General features: G+C 42.8%; 1 protein-coding gene across 5 annotated transcripts in view; it reads left to right on the top strand.

Annotated features, from left to right (window-relative positions):
• Positions 1 to 21,101, top strand: part of trappc9 (trafficking protein particle complex subunit 9) — a 165,841-nt gene that overhangs the window by 96,620 nt on the left and 48,120 nt on the right. For all 5 annotated transcript variants that reach the window (XM_047332052.1, XM_035634488.2, XM_047332051.1 and 2 more), the window contains 2 exons: positions 4,652 to 4,805; positions 10,060 to 10,150. In XM_047332052.1, the coding sequence (XP_047188008.1) occupies positions 4,652 to 4,805; positions 10,060 to 10,150 (245 nt within the window). The remainder of the gene's footprint in view (positions 1 to 4,651; positions 4,806 to 10,059; positions 10,151 to 21,101) is intronic.

The following is a 21,101-nucleotide window of genomic DNA, read 5'->3' as shown; positions in this document are numbered from 1 at the left end:
TTGTGAATCGCCAAAATACCAAAAACAGATGCAAGCTTAAAAAAATAAATAAAAATGTTGTTTGAATCTGACAAAATTGCCTCTTGGCCAGAACCCCCCTGCAGGCTGTCCCATGCTGACAAGCAGATAGACCATCTCTATCTGTATGCATGGACACAGATTACATCGCTTATCGCAGATCTCGCCTCCATCCGTGCAAGTCTTGGTTGGATTAATTTGGATGCAAGCTGATTCTCACATTACCCCTTTGAACAGATAGAAAATTTTGGGTGAAATTGTGGCATCCACCCATCCCTCAAATCGCCCCCACCTACCCTCGCCTCTGTTTTCATCCTGGGAAATAAAGGCCAAGCAGGCTCTTATCAGGGCAGTGCTGGAGGATCGGAGGCAGGGAGGTGAAATGGACTGGGAATCAGGGCTGGAGACGTTCCACAGTGGCCCCCAGCTCAACTCACAGGTTGTTATTAAAAGCCTTGTAATAGGCGAGGTCTCCAGATATGGCCTAATCCTTGAAAAGACTCCACGGTCGAATCAATGGAAAGAGAAGACGGTGTGGTTGGTAGTGGCAGAGCTTGGCCTGTTAATGCTCTCCTTTCTTAGTAAAAAAACTCTTTTAGACCTTTTAGCACTGGTAGGGTGTTGTGTGGATGTGGTCTTTGTTGCAGTAATAACTATTGCCTGATTTTATTTTCATTGGAGCATAAAGTGGTGTGAACCTTCATTCCAGTTCTTCAATTTCCAGAAATCCACCAAGGAAAGGAACATATCGGCTCAATTATGTCGTTCTCAACATCCTGAATGTTCAACCCTCAACAATGAAAAGTATTTAAACGTTTATCAATTTACAGAGATTTTGAAATGACACTGATGGAACTGTCCATCACAAAGTCATAACACTATTGTCTATAGTTATTCCACTGTTACCAAGTCCAGTCCAATTCTCAGTGTAGGCAACTGGTGTATACCATGCCGAGAGCACATATTAAAATCAAATTAGAACATAATTGAAAATTCTGCATGAAGTCAGTGCTGTAATGCTGCACATTTGCTTTTACTCCTTGGAAAACATTCCTTTTTCATACTACTTCCATTTGAAGTTTCAGCCTGCGTGTATGGTATCTGGCTGTTGGTAATTACCTGTCCAAAGGAAAACCAGTCCCGGGCCTTGCCAGACACCGCCTTCACCGTTCAGGGTCCATTTGCATTGTCGTAACGCGGTATTTTTAGGCTTGCCGTGTAATGTGTGCTTTTGAAGATGACTGAATGAGAAGCAGTGCACATTTAAAGATGGCACTTCAGTCAGCGACGTGCGCCTTGTGCCACTAATCTTCAAAGGCAGATGTAGTTGAGTGTGGCACAGCAAGACCTGGAGCTTTCCTTTCGTCTTTGTCTTGAAGTATTAATTCTTATTTAATTTGTGTTCTGCTTTGTTGCAAAGGCTGTGAAATGATAATTGCATTGCCTTCTCTCCTCCACCTCACTTTGATGCTGTGTGTGTGTGTGTGTGTGTGTGTGTGTGTGTGTGTGTGTGTGTGTGTGTGTGTGTGTGTGTGTGTGTGTGTGTGTGTGTGTGTGTGTGTGTGTGTGTGTGTGTGTGTGTGTGTGTGTGTGTGTGTGTGTGTGTGTCTGTGTGTGTCTGTGTGTGTGTGTGGACTCATTAAGACTCACCAAGAGAATTCTTTTTCTTCTCGTAGTTTAATTTCATTAGAGACGGGTGAGGTTGCAGATCACCTCTGATGAAACCTGTGGATCAGCTGTTGTGAGATGTGAAACAACGTAGTCACCAAGCGAACATCTGACACAAACCGAAACTGTCACAGTCAGACTTTCTGATTGTCGTAAAAAGGATGATTTGTGATTTGCCAGTTTGGTACACTGTTTTATGTGATCTCAGTTAATTTGCTAATGAATCAGCTCAGAGATGAGCTATGACAACTACTGGAAAAACCACAACAAAGCCCCGGCCAGTGCAGCCAATCAGACTGTGCTCCGTCCATGTTACTCCATGTTAAAATGAGTCCTCGTGGAGCCGTTGCGGCCTCTGTACTGAAACCCAGAGATGAACCTGTCCAACACAATGCAAAAAAATAACATAAGCACATGTGCACTAAGCTCTTCAATATAATCACGATGAAATAATTTGCACTGGTCAGCGTGGCTCCCCTCTAACACAGAACTTATAGTAAGTCTGCCTCCTATGAAGATGGGGACAATTTGCAGTTAGCTGCCCACCACAAAGTCACATTGTGTCATTTCTCTAAGTAACGGATGATAAGAGCGTTTTGGTAGACTGCAGGTTCTGCTCTGGTCTCCTTGTGTGAAGATAACTGCGATGGTGTCTGTCTCCTAGTTAGACACTAGAGGCAAAGCCCCATCACTCACTGTGACACTAGTAAGAGGCCCGAGACATTTCTTGTGCCCCTGTGAAGTGCTGCCCTGTTGTGCCCCTGACAAACTGTGCAGTCCCGAGTCAGTTACATATCTCCCAAGTTTTGTGATTTTAGGTTTTCTGTTAAGTTGAAGGATCGCATGCTACTTTAGGTGAAGAAACCCTTATTTCTTCCAATATCGACTCTTCTTTTAGCACTCGCGTAGTCTCCACCAGCTCTCGAGATGTGGATTTTTTAGTTTATTTTTCCTCTAACTTAAGCCGTCTTGAGGTTTGATGGACTGCTGAGAACAGGTTCTGCGGCTGCGGCCGCTGGAAATAGGGGGTTTACTGTGTGAGCTGGAATGAACTGCACAGCTTCACCACAAGAAACCACTTCCACACAAATCTTGCAGCAAAATTGGATGAAAAAAAAAGTTTTATACTCACATCGGAGATGAGAACAAGAACAGACTGACTCTCAAAGTAGCATTTTAGTGTCTTTAAGTTAATTGTTTATTTTTTTTTTCGGCCTGTAACTTCACCATCTTCAGTCCTCTACTCTCATGTTGAGCCACAGCAGACATCTGTTTTCGGCAAGAAAGCTCAGGTAAATCCAGTGTATAATAGTGTCACTGTCGGGTTCACAGTGTGTTCTGCTTGCAGGTGACAAAAAATGATGAATTGATCCATTAGTGCTGCTTCGACGCTCGCACATATTTTGTAGTGTTTCGGTATTTTACCGTGGCGGAGCAGTCGTCACGTTGAGGGGCACAGCTTTGTCCAGTTGGCTTCATGGGTCGTCCTCCTCATCCCATATTCCTCTCCTCTTTTCCACTATAGGATATCTCCCAACACTGCCTTTGCACAGACCTTTGAACTCTATCGAGGTGTGTACAGTCAGAGAAAGTATACATCCAATTGATTTTTCCTTCTTGGAATGCAGTGCTTGAACTCTCTAAGAGTAATTAGAGGTGGGCTTCGGGGTCATTTTAATGGGCCCTGGTGTGGCCTGAGCGTAGTTTGCTGCACCTACGCTGTAAATCCTGGATGTGGCACTTGGTGCAACCTCGGGCAACGAACACTCTGGCTCTTGTTAATAAATAACTTAGAAACACCCTGGGTAATGGGGGGGGGGTTGAGCTTGGGCCTAAGGGTGTTTGCTCAGACTAGATAAATAATTTATCACTTGCCAAACCAAACAAATCAGCCTGCATTGTTTGTCATCAGGCAGAAATGTGAGCAAGCTTTTCCTCGGAAATATTACGTAGATCACGATGATCAAAGACCTCTATCGAGGGTTACGGTAGAAATTGGCCGTTGTTAATGCATGAAGTCTTTTATTAACCCAAACATTTTTATAGTATTAGATATTCAACCCTCTCCTGAATAGGACACGAGAGGAGTTTTGCCTGAAATGAGTGCGACACTAATAGGTTTTTTTGACTTGGGAGTTGGTTTTGCTCTTTTTGAATCCGGTTTTTCTTTTGAGTGTTGTTATTGTGTAAAAATGGTATGAACTTTATTTCCAGTCATGTTTGCTGACATCTTGCTCTTATGGAAACCCAGTGCACTCAACTTTACATTTGTTGTAGTTAAAGCTGCGACATTTTTCAGCGACGTCAGTTCCCAACATTGAGCCAATAGAGCCCCTTTGATAGATCGGAGGCCAAAATGGAGTTGTTGGCATAAATATGTCTCTCAATGAATGTGTTAATTAATTTTTTGAAAGTAAGGGATCACTCAACTTAAAAACTCCTCCCCTTAACAAGATTACACAGACAACAATGTACAGTATGTAGAAGTTATTACAATTATTGTGGTTGTGAGTAATGAGTTGTACTTTATCAAGGTCCTCATGCTCTTGGAGTAGTTTTGGGAGCAGACTCCTGCAATTAGCTGATTTGAAGCAGTTGCAGTAATCCATTTTAAATGAATCAGTTGCTGCTTTTACCTGTTGGATACCATTGTGAATTTAATATCTTCAGACAAACTCAGACAACACAACATTTATTGACAACAATAATGCTTGTTGATTGAATATTGACACTTTAAGCTTTGATTTTTGAAAACACCAAAGTTACATTTGGAGAGGTTTTATATTCATAAGCGTGAGCTCTCAAACCTTTATTTGACTTGTGTATGAAGTTTCAAATGACAGTTATGCAAGTGTCATTCCCAGAGTCACTAAGAGGATGCTGTGGCACTTCCTTTTGGCCAGTGAGCAGTTACATAAGCGGGGAACTCGTATGTGTAATGTGCTGTTCCCATCTCTCGTTGCAGAATGGCCATCCAGGTTGACAAGTTTGACTTTGAGAGTCTGCCACAGCCGGACCAGGAGATAGCTCGCTTCACTAACCCCAAACAGCTGGAGGAGGAGCGGCAGCACGCCCAGGGCTGCCAGATCAACAGCAAGCTGGGCATCTGTTGGAGCATCATATCCTTCGCGTGGCACCATATGTGGTAGAGCTATATCAGAGAGAGCTGTCTGAATGGATCATTGCCAAGTAGACAGTAGATGGAGACGGTAAAGGTTTAACCGTCCCAGGTAAGTGTCCTTGGTGGTGTGTCTCCTGAACCAGTCACTGGTGATAATCTCCATTTGGGTTAGATCTTTTTTTTTTAAACAGATTTCATCACTGGTGCATCTTTTTAATGTTGTTTGTTGACATCAGTCACACCAGAGATACAGAACATCTGGATCCTACATCTGGTGGCCCTATGGCCAGCAGGGAACTTGTTCTCTTACACTGACAGATGTGACAGCTTATGGTGGACTACTTGCCACTCTGACATTGTGAAGTGATGTCTTTGTGTGTGTGCATGCGTGTGTGTGTAAACTTATATTATTTGCATTTAAAATATAGGAAATAAAGTGTCCCTATATTAGTGGGCAAGCTTTTGGTCGATGAACGATAATGTTTGAAAAAAACCTCGGCAACCGTGACAGTTTTAGTTCAGTAAAAGAGAGGGCTCTTTTTAGTTTTGTTTTGGAAGTTGGTTGTTTAAACATCAGTAACCTTAGTTTTCACCTCAAACATTCATGGTTACAAATGCAAAACACATATGTCGGAGGGATTTGTCTGAGTTTAGTCCAAACCTTCAAACTAAAGGGATTACCCCAAATATAACAGGAGAAATCAGGGAAGGACGCACTGCTCGCCATCGAAAGCAAAAATCTATACAATATATAAAAAACTAGAATGGCCCTTGGTGTAGTGGATACCTCCAGCAAGGCCCAACTTTCCCCCCTATAAAACTACAATTTAAACCGCTAGATCGAGATTTTTCTTTGGATCTGCACCTGATTTTTTTTCATCAAGATACATGCATCAAGAAATTTTTGTTAAAGAAAGTGATAAAAAATAATTCCCGGGGTCTGCCCCTTTGTCGGGATCCACAGCAATTTATCAGTTCTGTCTTCGCCTTTGTCCCATCATTCCACTAAGTTCTGTTGAAATCCATTCAGTATTTTTTGCAAAAACTTTTGTAATCCTGCTGACAAATAAACAAACAAACCTGCAAACACACAAATGGACAACGGTGAAATCATGAACTCTTGGTGTAGGCAGTAATGAAATTCTGCAACAATATAAATTGACCTTGGACACGGGAGCCGAGGTCCAACCCGCAGCTAATTTAAAGAGGGACTGAATTCCACAATCAAATCGAGGCCCTCTGCTTTGTTAAGGCACAAAAGTTTTAAAGTATTAAATACAGTGGCTTCATGATTTTTAAAAAAAGGACCTGCGTACATTTAGAGTCTAAATGAATGCCACACTTTAGTTGTAGAATTTCTCAAGGGCTCAGTCTGAGCTGACTCTCAGTATGGCAGTCTCAGCCCTGGGCCCCTGAAAATGTGTAACTCTTGAGTAAGGAATGCCTTGGCGGTGAGGAAGCCAAAAACCAAGTTCCGGCTGTCAACAATCTGGTAAATGTCTTGAGTTTCGTTCAATGTTCCTGCCGAAAAAGAGCCGCTACTCACCACGCATAATACTGCCTCGTATCAGCCCCATAACTCATCAGCTACCCGTGCACATATTCTGAGATTTAAGAACTGCCTGTCAGATTGCTGGTGAGCTCGTGTGCAATTAATGACGTATCCAAACTCTGAGCTACTGAAGTTTGCCATTGTGTCATATTCCTTTTTATGAAGGCGTAAACACTCCCATCATTTTGTGCATTGTTTTATCTACAAGTACTCTTGGCAGCATGTAGGCAGGAATAAAAGAAGTAACACTGCATCCAAGTGTGTTTCCAGCAGCAAGTTTGATCGCACTCCTTCTACTGCAGCAAACCCCCACCCCCCAAAAGAGACCCAGCCTCAAACGGCCTGTTTAATCGTTTTCATCAAACACACTATATGTTATGAGAGTAATTTGTGAATTTAAACATGTTTCTTTTGAAGCTGAGCAGGATAAAGACAAGACTCAATAGAGATTTCTTCATCAACAGCTCAGTAGACACTGGGACAAACCAAACCAAAAACATTTACAGTAGAATCAACATGCTGTAGCCCTTAATGTGCAATGCTTCCTCATCGAGGCCAAAGTGACAAATTTAACCAAAAAATGAAATGTGTCTTACATCCTCTATCAAAGGATCTTTATCTCATCCGCAGCTGGAAGCCTTGCGTTCAGATGGAACTCATTTTGGATGGAATTGAAACTATCGAGTCAACTACTAATTCACTGTCAATGGGCCAACGCCAAAATTGTCACTTGATGTTATCAACTTGCTATCATTTCCTGCTCGGGAAGACACTTCCCTGGGCGCAGATAGTGACTCGGCTGTCTACTGTCATCGGAGCGGCGCAGTGTAATTTCTGCTTCGGGCTGGATTTTTTCTCTTTACAACGCGAAAACACCAGAGGAATAAAAGATTTGATTACAGTGCATGTCACACTCAGGAGCACTCGCTCGGCCTTGAGCAAAGTAACAGTCACTTTAATTTGCAATTTACGAGGCCACCCCGCAGTATTATTCCTGTTTTAAAGATAGTGTTAGTTATAGTGATTCACTCGTGGGAAAATAATATTCCATATACAGTAGAGCGCAGCCACTGAGAGGAATAAAAGAAATGAAGGCGGTGATTCTATACGTGCATGTCTTCCCCTTGGCGGAGGTCAGCACTAAGTTCATGATTCATCCCAGAATGTACAGCGAGGAAGTCCATTTGTTTCTCAGAGCTATCTCAACCAGCACTAATATGCGCTTCACAGTTATTATATTATATTATAAAGCTTTTGTAGCCAGCAAGGTACATCCAGAGTACAGTCTGTACAATATATACCGCAGGCAGCCAGAATTGACCACACGAGACCTCCAGTATGAATTGGTTTCAGTGGACTTAGTTTAGGGGTTGACATAGTGCATATCGCCCTCAAGGCATTGTGCATGCTTATACTCCATAGGTAGCACCGTTAGTTTAATTTCTGCTCTCTCTTTATACCATAAGCGGTGTGATTGCTAATATAGCTTCACAAGCAGACATATACGTGTGTCTTTATATTTCAAAAAGAACAGAAGAGACTGAAAAGAGCTGGGAAAACAAAAACAACAGGAAAAGTGCCAAACTTTAAATGATTGCTGATCATTCACACAGTGACTTAGGTTTCACAATTTCTCAATGTGTTGCTCGAGGACCCCCGAAACATATATGGGACACTGCAGCTGAATGTGGAGGCCACTATTCGTTTTACAATGTAAACGTCGTTTACACAACCACGAATCAATCCAAGGGACTCTGAAGCAGTTAACACAGCAGACCTTGAGGCTGATGGGAAATGTATTTGTTTTGTTGGTCATGAACCAAAGTCTCGGGTACGTTTAGATTTTGACCTGATGGTGGTGTTCCAGGACGAGTCAGGGGATCAGCAAAATCATGAGAATCCATCCTCTTGGGACCCTGAATATATGTCACTAACTGCACATTTCACCTGCCACTGCGCCGCCCCAATGTATGGTTTGATTCGACTCTTGGTTCGAATCCATGTTCAGACCATCCGGGGCCTTTTCTGTGTGGAGTTTGAATGTTCTCCCCGTGTCTGCGTGTGTTCTCTACTGCGGCTTCCTCCCACAGTCCAAAGACGGTGGGATGGATGATCAGATGCGAGTATGAAAACTCCTACAACAGAGTGTGTCTGTGTCCTTTGCCGATGAAATCACCCAGTGCACCCAGGGCTACCCTGCAATCAAGCTGCACCTACTTACTACGAAACATGTCAGTTTCAAAGTGGACTCGTATGGCGGCTTTTCGCCGAGGGTTGCAGCTGAAAGTCAAATACTCGTGTCGGTGATCATCGAGCTGCTAGGCGCTCCCGCGACCCAACGTTCCCGCTGAAGAAGCTTGAATTAGAAGCTCTGCGTTCTCGAGCTTTGGGCCACAACTCTGCCACTGTTCAGTAGAATGAGCAGCAGGTTCATGTTGTGACATGCGATCTATTGTGAGTCAGACTCCGGGTTTGGAACTGATCCAGCAGGTACAGCAGCAGCAGCAGCAGCAGCAGCAGCACCTCTCGGCACAATATGTTATATCTGTGAAGCCCCCCCACCACCACCACCCTCTCCTTCTGCATGCATAGAGCACTCTCCCTCAAAGGTTAATAGACACGGGTTCGGTGCTCCGGGGCGCTGCTCGCCTCACTCATTATTCCAAATGTCAGCTGTGTAAATGATCAGCGTCGTCCTTATCATCACATATTATCTGGGTAATTGCTCTCTGACAGCCATATTTGTTTTGATGCAGCATTCATACGTTGATGGCCTCCCCTGCGATCAGTGCACCGCCGTCGCTAAAGTAAGGTTACAGAAGCACGCTCTCCGTGTCGCCAACATATTACATCATCCAGTCAATTTGTGAGGAGTTGTCATTACGAAAAACAAATGCAGCTGTAACCTGGAGTCATGAGTGTGATAACATACAGCGTATGTATTCTTTGCATTTTTCTTTTCTTTCCCTTATGGCGTTTCTAGAGCCTGGCTGATGTGGATTTTTTGTTGCTGAAATCGATATTAGGGGTGAAAAAAATCATATATATATATACATTATGATCAATAAATATAATTGAGGTTTGTAAATTTAAATCTGAACAATGAAATTTATTATAAATAACTAAATAAAAAGAAAACACATACTGTACAACAAAAATATATAGAACTTGAATTAAGAAAATAGACATTTTGGGTCAAATGTAAACATAACTGCATTTGTATTTATTCAGTAAAATGAAAATTGTCATATCGGCAAATATAAACGCTGATGTCTGTAAAAACCTCATATCGGCTGATATTATTGGCCAACCGATATATTGGTCGCATTTCCATTTTGGGTCTGAATAATAGACTGTTGTAGTAATGCTGCTTACAGTAACTTGCTTAACTTAGTTTTTTCTAATGTGCTTCTAGAAAGAACAAACATCTACACACTAAATCCATGCAAAACAGCTCTGATGACATGACAAGTGGATGCCCCCCCCCCCAAATTACAATGGAGATCCTAATCATAGTCCCTGCAGTGCAAATATCTTATCAAATATCAAATTTCCTGCTCTGTTCTTTCTCTGCATAACTATATAATTATAGAACAATGTATTAACTGCTGGTGTTGCAAGTAAAGTAAAGTTTCCTAAGTTAATTAACCCCTTGAATTGCAAATTGTCTCTCCGTGCCATTGTCCTTAACCAGTCCCACCCCTCCCTGCGGCGCTGTGGAGAGGCAAGCGTGGAGGGAGTCCTCAACCAGCTGGTCCTGGAGCACCTGCAGCTTGCGCCTTTGCAGTGGGGTGAGTTTTTGTGTGTGTGTGTGTGTGTGTGTGTGTGTGTGTGTGTGTGTGTGTGTGTGTGTGTGTGTGTGTGTGTGTGTGTGTGTGTGTGTGTGTGTGTGTGTGTGTGTGTGTGTGTGTGTGTGTGTGTGTGTGTGTGTGTGTGTGTGTGTGTGTGTGTGTGTGTGTGTGTGTGTGTGCGCGTGCGCGTGCGCGCGCACAACTCGATAATGACAAGTGTGTGAACGCCATTCAAAGTTTTACAAAAGTGTAATATAATTATAATATAAGATAATTTCTAGATTTCATTTCACCTTTAAAATGCGCTCTGTTTTCCATGAATACTGTATGTTTGTCTGCCACTCACACTTATCCGGGACGTTCCGTGGTCACCCGCTCACCTCTCGGTTGGTGCGTAAACCCCTAGAACTGGTCTCAAGCCATGTTTTTTATTTGCATTTTTAATGTGCGACATGCTATTTCAGAGGAGCGTTGACGACAGCCCGGGAAATGCGTGAATCAGTGGGGACGCGCGGGAGTTTGTAGGAGCGCTCTCCAGTCGCACCATCTGTGATCGTCCTCTCAAATCACTTTTGATTTACTGCGGGTGTTTGTTTTCTGAGATTCCCGGCCTCTCTCTGGGCGCTGCCAGCATTTTGATTAGTCAGCTGGGGCTGTCCTGCTTTTGCAAAGAGAGAGCAGTCTTCCAAAAAAGTAGGGAGGGGGGATCAAGGTGAATACTACACCAAAGTCGCTGTTATCCAGATCTTGCAGCGTTTGACGTGCCCAAACCTCGAATGAGGAAATGTTCCCAGGAGTAAAGCCACTGTAAAGTTCATATTCTACGTTATGCATGCAATCTCTGTGCAGACATTTTCACTGGTTGTGTGTTTTCCTTGTGTCTTCATCTCTGTGTCGGTAGACATTTTTTTGTTTTTTTTGCAGTGCTCTGATGATTTCGGGGCCAGATAATTTGCCTCAGCACATTAGGACACCTTTGTCAGGGTTGCCAAAACTATCATAGGCTCAATTATGGGTATAGTTCAGGCATTTCCCCTGCGTCACCTCCAACTGGGCGCTTTTAATTCCAGTGTTGCTCTCCGCCTCACAGAGATACTGTGGATGAATAACACTTGCTTGTCAAAAATTCTAATCATGGTTGTGTCTAATTGCCATGATGTTTATGGCTGAAGCTTTGTGTCCTGTTGGGACTTTTTTTGTTTTAACACAAATTGAGATTGTGAATTGGAAATCTTCTTTTAAATTCCCTTTTAAAGTCATAGTTATAGATATTACTGTTTTATTTACATCCTGTCATCCACTCTTTTTCCCACCTCCTGCCGCTCTGACAAGCAGATGGCTTTACTTTTACAGCAGGAAGTAGAAGCTGTTTCAACATTTCAAAGGCCTCAAACGGGTGAAATCTGACAATCCTCATCATGATGCATTTAATCATTTTTTCCCCATGTTATTCATTCTCCTCCGGGAGGTGGTGGATACGATGTCAGAAAATCTTTAATTAAAACTATCCACTCCAGAGTTAAAACATTTTCCCTCTTATTTTGCCCAAAAGCATGCAAGCGCACAGACACTGGCCTGCGCCTGTGCAATTTGAGTTGTATCAATACAGGATCATTGCTAAAACTATTCATTATTTATTCATCATGTGGAATTTTTCGTTTAAAACCTGTAATTTCCTTGTGTCTGCAAAATGGCAAACAAACGTGTTCTGCGTTATATCGATGATCGCGTGGCTGATGTGTAAAGCTTGAATTTGTCCGATGTGGAAATCAAGTGTTTTGCACTTCATTGTAGTCTTTTGATACATTGTATGTGCAGATTTTAACGGTGTGTAAATGTATCTCTGTCACGATATTTTGAACAGGGTCTCTATGTAAACCTCGGCTCCTCGACTGTGACCCGGGTGGCATGACATGAACGTGCATGCAGGTATATATACAATATGGACGGGGGAATCTGTGCTTCGGTGCATGAGTACATGTCGTGAATATGCGTTTTAAGACACGCCGCCCTTTGGAGTGGTTTTGTTTACTGTACAGTTTCCGTGTGTGTGTGTGTGTGTGTGTGTGTGTGTGTGTGTGTGTGTGTGTGTGTGTGTGTGTGTGTGTGTGTGTGTGTGTGTGTGTGTGTGTGTGTGTGTGTGTGTGTGTGTGTGTGTGTGTGTGTGTGTGTGTGTGTGTGTGTGTGTGTGTGTGTGTGTGTGTGTGTGAGTGAGAGATGGGCTGCGTGTCCACATCCAGCTGCCAAGTCCACGCTAAATTCCTTGAGGACCATCACTGCTTTTCTACCCATTCAAAAACAAAAAATAAAGAAAAATTGCTTCCAGTTTTGCTCAATCCGCAGAGAAGACGTTTGGCACAAGTCATATGTTTGCAGTCGCCATAGCAACAACAGTTGAACGTGGTCCTTTTTTATCCAATTTTACAATTTAAGCCGTATATATTCACCCACAGTGATCTACCCTTCCCCCCAAAGTTAGACTAGTGTCATTGTCATGACCAAAGAATTCACTGAGATTCACTTTTGCTAACAAGACGGGCTACTAAAGACTTAAAGGGGCAGTAATCGTTTTTGGAGGAAGCTTGTTTCTCTCTTGTTGTTGTTGTGATTTTACTGCTCTGGCCGGGCCGCTAACCCACGACCTCGGGTATGGTAGACCGACACACTAACCACGAGGGCTGAGCTGAAAACTCTGATTTTTTTTGGCGCCCACACAAAACATATATCGCTTTAGAATTGCTTACTGACCCTTTAAAGGTACAACGTTACGCACTCAAAATAACCTACATATGAAATCAGAGAAAACACAAATTCAAGAATTTTCAATAGCTTTTAAGGGGATGCTCATTTCCTCTATTTTACTTTATTCATTATCACAAACGTATTTTTTCTTAGATTCCATGTTAGAACTTCCCGAGCACATTTTCAAATGCAGTAACTTAATAGAACCACAACATATACAAGAAATCAACAGTGTGAGTAGTTATTTGTAGACGCTCTGCCTCGGGCAGGGGTTATGAGAAGAGAAGAGAGGCTCTGACATCTCTGCCTGAGCTCAGCCAGTTGTGTGCCATGAGGAACCTGATGCCGCCTCACGATTTGCTACCATAGAAACGCATGAATATTTGATAGCACAGGTTCCAGTAAACGGGAGAACATGGAAAGTGCCGGAGTTGGTTTTATGGCTTTGTGTTTGTTTACAAGCTCATTATTATTATTGAATGGGGAGCAAATGGAGGCCATTAGTAAATGATTCTACATCTGGGCAGAATCAGCCCCACGGTCGCATCAGCAGATGCAATAAAGAGAGATCATGTATGATGAAACTCTCTGCATTATTACAGATGAATAATGCATTTTTTTAATCACTATTTTTTTTTCTTTTCTTCAAATAGTGATACAATCTTGTGTGGCTGCTGAATTTGATCTTCAAATTCACTGAATGAGCAAGGAATTAAAGCAGATCACTATTATGTCAATAATATAATCAATATAATTTGACACACATTTTATCATGAACACAAACACAAATGAGAAGGCTGGATTTTCGTTATGCCTTTATTTCTTTTCCACAAAAAAAAAAATATGTATGTACATTATTATTTTCTACCTATATCTGATTCCACAGAAGCTTCAATTCCTCAGAAAGCCTTCTGTACAAACAGGTTGGAACAAATCGGGTTGATAAGATCATTTATGTCCTAAAACGCAGTTGGCATTCATATCACTCTGGATTGATATGTCCCTCTGTCCCTGGCAGAGGGCTAATTCTGAAAGGTTCCCACTGAGTTTCTGTGCTTTTCATAGTCTTTTCATTTCTTCTGCTCCGGCAGTAAAAGTCCTCTGTCTGGAGAGCGGCTCTGTCATTCTGTCATATATCCCGAGAAGGAAGTGCACCACGAGACTGCGCGCGTTGACCGTGGATTTCAGGGTGCTTGAAAAGGGTAGGCAGTTTTTACAAACAGTCTAAATGTCAGCTCAGCTGCAGCCTCGGAGAGTCTCAACTGTTGTTTTTTTTTTTTTTTCTTTGTTCAGAAGGTTACTGGCTGGCTGGTTTAATTATCTGTGACCAGATTTTTATTGCTCTTCCAAAAACTATAAGGGGTACTTGTCATCCTTAAAATTGGAGGAACCAGGAGGAAGACGGTTGACAGGGGGGCTGGGCGGGCTACGGAATGAAAGACACTAAATTAGGTTTTAGACATCAGCTCTCATTTTTCACCAGCGATATTTTATCAAGTTCTTATCAAAGCACAGGTTTTCCTCTTCCCTCCAGCAGGGTGACTGGATTTGGTGTCTCCCACGTGGACAAGACGATTTGAGTGTTAAATTACTTAATATTGAACTCATTTTAAAAACTAACAAACTGATGATGGTCAGACCCGACATCTCAGCTCACCCCAAAGCATTGTTTTGTTCTTTCCAGGCTAGTCTCTGTCTGAAACACGTTTAGCTCCTGTCTCGTTACGGCCCCCCTCCCGATAAAGCCCAGTCTGCTCTGTTGTGATTGGTCAGCCGCTTCCAGTGCATGTAGGAGGTTATCTCGCTTTACCCGGCTTTGTTGGGGGCGTGCCAGACTAGCTGCAAGACATGCTTTATGCTCGTCCGCAAAATGGCCAATCTAACGGAAACATGCGGTGGAATAAATGAAATCGGTGGAGAGGAGCTCTTTTTTTTGCAGACTTTCGACTTTTTAACTTTGCAAACATTTAACGTACACAACAAAAAGCCCTATATAACACACTGGAGGAAAGGGAATAAACGGAAGAAGCATGACATGTCAACTTTAATCAAAAGATAAAGCAGGTATTTAGTGAGCCAGATATAGATTACAACATTTCACTGGCACACTGATTAACTGTAGCCTGGAGAGTTTTCATTTTAACAGACATCTCTCTCTCTCTCACTCTCTCTCTCACTCTCTCTCACTCTCACTCAACCGAACACACTGTTCTCATGTAGAGATTTTGATTTTTAAAAAAACAATGTTTATTAGGACTTACAAGAGAAACTCACGTCCTCTACAAATGAAAAGAAAGAAAAACACACACAACAACAAAACAACAGAAAACCAGAAATGAATCAGGTCATAAACACAGAGTGAAAGATGAGCTCTCCCTCCGTCACTGAACACACAGCCGTGGTGAAACACCACTGATTCAAAAACTCTTGCATGTCGTTCATCAGAGAGTGGAACCTGAAGTCCACTCTCACTCTGGCTCTCACCAGAGACACGTACAGAGAATTACCAGCAAATATACAAAGCATCAACAATCAGCCACGATAGAAAAAAGAACACGTCGGCAAATGCAAGAAACCAAAGCTGTACATTTAAATTCCACTGCCTGTTTCGTGGGCCGTCGTCTCTCTTTAAGATCATGAGATAACCTTTAAAAGAAAATCTCTGATCAAAATGCTACATATAGTAATTATTAAATCCTGGCCTATAAAACACACAAAATCTATGAAGGACATGCATATAGCCCAATTAGATGAAGACTGAGAGGGATGTTTGAGGGAGAGCTGCTACCTAAAACAGTGAAGTTCTTCATGAAACATGTTTTAAATGAGGCGTTTGAATACCCGGCACGAAGCCTCTGTTTCCAAATGAAGATAGTCTTGTAGATTATTATAAACCAAAGATGTTTACTACATGTTTACCGACTGTAGTCAGTGAAGCGATGCTCCGTTCCAGTTAAAGCCGCATTATTGTTTTGCTTTCAAACATCCACAGCAGTCTCACCCTGTTGCTGGAAGAGTCCTACTCACCCCTCAGGGGTTATAATTGGAGAACGGGTGGTATCATTTTGTTGTTGTTGTTGTTGTTCTCTGCTTTTTTCTTTTTGCAGACTTGCATTGTGTATATAGCCCCATTGATTATAGCTCCTCAGCCGTCAAACAGATTAAAGTCAAAGTTGTGCACCTCATGACCGGAGTCGCTGTGTCAACTTAATGGAGTGTTGCTGAATAAACAGTCACCTGACCGAAACGGAGCTCGGATGATACTCCGCTAGAGGAGAGCACGAGGTCTGTGTCGGACAGGGATTTTAAAACGAGATTAAGCAGGGTGACGTTGTTTAATAACCATGCATTACAGTAAGTAACATAAAATACAGTATATTAAGACAAATTCCAAAACACTTTAAATTATACCAAGAGTCACAAAGTTATGCAATATATAAACAAATTTTGAGCCTCACTGCCCAATGTTATGCGCATGATGAGTATTTAGAAATTATATTAGGTAGAAACCGCATTAATTAGAAGCCATGTTCAGGCCAACTGTGGACAGACTTTGATTGTCTGCCTGTTGAGTGCTGTAACCAAGCAGTAAGATGGAAAACAGAATGCGGACTTTGCACCCACTCTCTCCCCCCCCCCCCCCACCCTCCCTCACCCCCTCTCCAGCCATCAGTCCACCACCAGGAACCCATCACAATGGAATACAAATTCACCCATGAATGGAAAGACAAATGTTTAGCCTGGGAGAGAGATGGAAAGAGAAGGGTGGGGGCCTTGCTGTAAAAGGCGCAGAGATAATTTAATAAGACACCGCTTCTGAACTGGCTCACACCGTTGGTTGGTTGGTTGGTTGGTTTTTCTTCTTCTGTTATTTTTTTCCCCCTTCTCCTATCCTACCCTGCGTGCACACAGATGGACGTTTTGGAGCAGTCACAGGCGGTGGCTTTTCAACACTCGCGGGGCGGGGGGCGCCTCGCGGAATAATACGCCTTTAAGCTTTTGTCAGGTGCCCAATTGCCATGAGGGGCCGGCGGTTTGACAAATGGAGCTGCCAGACAGCCCAGATTCACCACGCGCCGGAGTCCTGTTGTGGTGGCGGTGATGATGATTAGAAGCGCTGATCTGAGAGAGAGAGGGAGAGAGAGAGGATGGGAATGAATAAATGCATTGGCTGTAATGAAAGAGAAGTGTTTTGACTGCACCTGTGACTGGTGATATGCCCCATCTGTGAGCAGGGGTCCAAAATACCACACGCCAAATATGATGGATTAACATTTTGGCGAAAGAATCTGTCCCACTGGTGGGTGAATGTTTGTACCAAAACAGCCATGTAGTTAAAAAAACAATAACAACAAAACCACTATCCTGAGATACACACAGGCATTCCAAAAGTTGAACCAACCATGGAAACGTAAATGGAACCAGAAAACAAATAGTAGCCAATCAGAGGCAAAGTAGGATGGAATTTCGCAGAATCTGGATAACTATCACTTGCTGCTAGCTACTGTCAGGCTAATAAAAAGCAATGTGGCGATATTTACAAGGAGCGACTGCACAAGGAAATTTGTCCGAGAAAACGGAGGTTTTCGGAGATAAAGGAGTTGAGTATGAGGCTGGCTGCGATATAACGCGGACGCCATGGAAACGAGTTGTTCTGCGTGTTGACAGTTTATCAAACACTTAAACAATGCATTCGTCATCCGAAATAAATCGGAGCCTCTCCACTGGTCCCTGAGATTCACTTAATGGAAAATATGTACAGCAGAATTTTAAGATTAAAATAAGCAATTCAAAGTTGAATGTTAATCAATGTATGAACCACTGATGAATATATCTAAAAATAATTTTGCCTTTAATGAACCATGTTTGTGAGTCATAGTTTATATGCTAAAACCACAATATTTCCCCAGCCTCCAGGATTTTAAAGAAACACAACTGCACGATAGTCTAATATTGGTGCTTTTCTCCGGTGATGGTTTTAGGAAGTGGCATAGGCTCATATTCAGGTTTCAATTGTTTCTTAAATCAGTGATTTTAAAATCTGGATGTTTAAATATTTCCTCAGGACAGACGCTCACATGGTTTTTACATGTTGCTTTGTGTAGGCCTTATTTCAGTGCTCTCCTCGGGCTGCAGGGAGCCAGAAAACAGATCATTTACAGACGTAAAGGTGCAAATGTCTGCATCTCCCCCGCTCCATGAATACAAACACACCCGTCACCGTCCCACATCGCACCCCACCACCCACCTGCTGGAGTCCGGATAAGCAGAAATTTGCGGCGCGCGTTGTCCCGTTGAGTTGAGTGATGGGGCCCTGGGAGGAGCGCTGTAGGCTAGGAGCTGATTTATCTGCTTGTTTTTCAGCTCTGTTGCCCAGGCGCTGCCAGTCAGCCGTCCTTAAGGTCTCCTACTGAAGGCAGCAGAGAACCAGAGCGATGTGGGACGTGCACCTTTTCGGGAGGTCCGCTCGGTCTCCAGGGTTCATTGTGTGATTTACAGATGCAGTGCTGACTCAGGTGGCCTGAGATGGGTGTGTGAACGGCCACAGAGATACTCAAACGGTTGATAAAAACGTGTAATGATGAGGCAGCATCGCCCTCAGAGTTCAAATGATTCCTTCTCTTAGACAGTTTAAGAATCAGATTATCTGCAATTATCTGTTAATTAACCCATCATTTTGTTTGAGTTTCTACACATTGTGCCATGCCGGATTATCATAAGACGTATCTAAAAGCATGTTTAATATGTTTTTGACCACATTAGGGGGAGCAAGCATGAAAGGATAATTTGTTCTACTTTGGCTGGTATCACCGGTCTCATCCCGTCGCCCTGGTGTAGCTTTAATGTGGAAATGAGAGCGCAGAGTACGGCAGCCCACTCTATGATTGCCGGTCTCGCCTTTCCTTTTTTCTCCCCCTGGCCCCGTGCGGATCTCGAGTTTGCACATTTAACAGGCTCGGGGCGTCTGTTTATGGGGCATTTATCATGGCTGCAGAACAATCTGGGCTGTCAGTGCATCAGTTTGTGTGAGCCGCGGAAATAAATCAAAAACTCCTCCGGCCTGCCACACCGCATACTCGCCCGTTCATTTGCACGGGTGGGACAGGAGTGAGCGGGGAAAGGAAAGAAAAAAAGGGGAGTGGAGTAATAATGCAGTTAGAGTAAACGCACATTTTAAAGTTGTGGAGATCAGATTGTGGAAAGATCCTCAGATTATGTTTTTTGTTGCGTTGGCAAATATGCAAAGAAAGCATCTGGCCCAGTTCTGTACAACAAGATCGTAAATGTACTGAGTAATGTTTACTTGCTTCTGTGTACTGCTGGACGCTGCCCTCCGCATCATTTTTATAATTTCTCATCTGCCTAATTTGCCATGTTTTTAATTTAATCTCTTCAATACATTTTACTGTACGGCCTAAGCATCCATTTAGTTTCCTTGTTCATTCTTAGGACCAATGCAGCCCCCTCCCCACTATGTCCACTACTAAATGTATTTCTACCTTTAACCCGTCTCTCCATCCCTGCTTTCTATCAAATAAAACCACCTCCTCCATTGATTTCTTCAGAGGAAACAAGAGTATCCGCCAACGGCTGCCTTTTCATCTCTGAAAGACAGATTACCTGACATTTCTAAATGCAACCAAGTCCAGCCTCTCGGTTTCAATGAGAGAAAATGTCCCGAGTTCCTCGCCACACTACTTTCGTGCTGCTAAACGAGGGAGTGCTGTGACACACCTGTTTCCCCCACTGGAAATGAGCGTTGCCGTGTTATCACACGTGGCTCTGCGCTATCGATCCCGGGCAGCGGGAAAATAAAAAGCGATCGATAGTTAACGCGATGTTGGAGTTCCTTCTAAAGGTCTATTAAGCTCTGATTTGTCAAATCAGAAGCCTTGCCGTTTGGATTTGATTACTTTCTTATATTAAAGGAAAGGTAAAGGCTTGTCTAACGTGCAAATCCAAGGTTTCAAACCTACTATCTGAACTATAAGTGCACTATAATTTGTTTTAGAGCTAATTTTGACAGGAGTTACATTTGTCCCTTTGCTGCACCCACATTTAATAAGTGCCACTATCACCTGAGAGCTTTCAAATGATGGTAACGGTAAAACCTTAATATAACGGTTCTATTATTAAACATTACCAGTAGGACGAAAAGGTTGTTTTAGCACAAACAGACGTTTTGTCCAACCAACGTTTCACAATCATTTTTTTTTTAATTTACTCTTCTATTTAAATTCTTCTTAAAAATGACTGATGATTAATAGATTGTTAGAAATTGTTAATGATTAGATCAGTCACATACTCAGTTGATTATTCCTGCTCAATTTGTCAGTTTACCAGTCATGCTGGTATGAATATAATGAACCTTGCCAAAACTGTCATCCAACCACTTGATCTGTCCATGTCCCCATGTTCTTGGTTAATTCATTTCTTACACATCCGGGAAAAAGGACAGTGCTCACAAGTCTGTTGAATGTGCTCATCTCAAGTCAAACCTTTTTAGGAATATCAAGGGCAGGAACACACCTGACCTTTGGCTTGGTCCTTGCTGATATGGTGATCATGCTAGACCCAGGATTTGTCACTTAGAGTGAGGGGCCAGTCCACAGGCCTTTTTCTCCAGGTTTGAGTCATAATACTTGGACATCTGCGCAGCCTTGTCAGTCTTTTTGACATTGGGTGGACATGACACAGCCCCTCAGAGGGAGAAGTCAATCCACTGCGCTCATCTGTCGCTATTGATCGTCCTCAACGATGCTCCGGTGCCACGGGCCTCGTAATCACGTGTTTTCTCACGAGTGGAGCTGCTCTTGTGTACTGTATAGTGTGTAGGCCGTTTCTTACAGTTTGTGGACGCCAGATCGGATCTGCTTGTGTGAATGAAAACGAGGAGGGAACGTACAGGAACTGTTTCTGTCAGATACTTCTTTGTGCCGTCCGTCTTGTGGAATAAATGAGACATTGTTTACTGGGTTATGGATGAACGTGGGGTGAATATGGTTTCTCATGTCACACCAAATCCCAAATTGCATTGTTCTGCCTGAGGAGGATGCTGCTGTTGCAGGCGAGAATACGTGAAGTTGTTTATGCTTTGCCCAAAATGAACTCTTCATATATATGTTGTGTTTTGTTAACAATCTGACATTCTTACACGGAAATGTTCCATCATTACTTGGGTTTGCTGCCCATCTGTGTCCTTTTCTTG

This window comes from Scophthalmus maximus, chromosome 5 (assembly GCF_022379125.1).
Source record: "Scophthalmus maximus strain ysfricsl-2021 chromosome 5, ASM2237912v1, whole genome shotgun sequence".
NCBI lineage: Eukaryota > Metazoa > Chordata > Actinopteri > Pleuronectiformes > Scophthalmidae > Scophthalmus > Scophthalmus maximus.
Note: the sequence above shows the minus strand (reverse complement) of the source record. Positions and strands in the feature narration are given on the sequence as shown.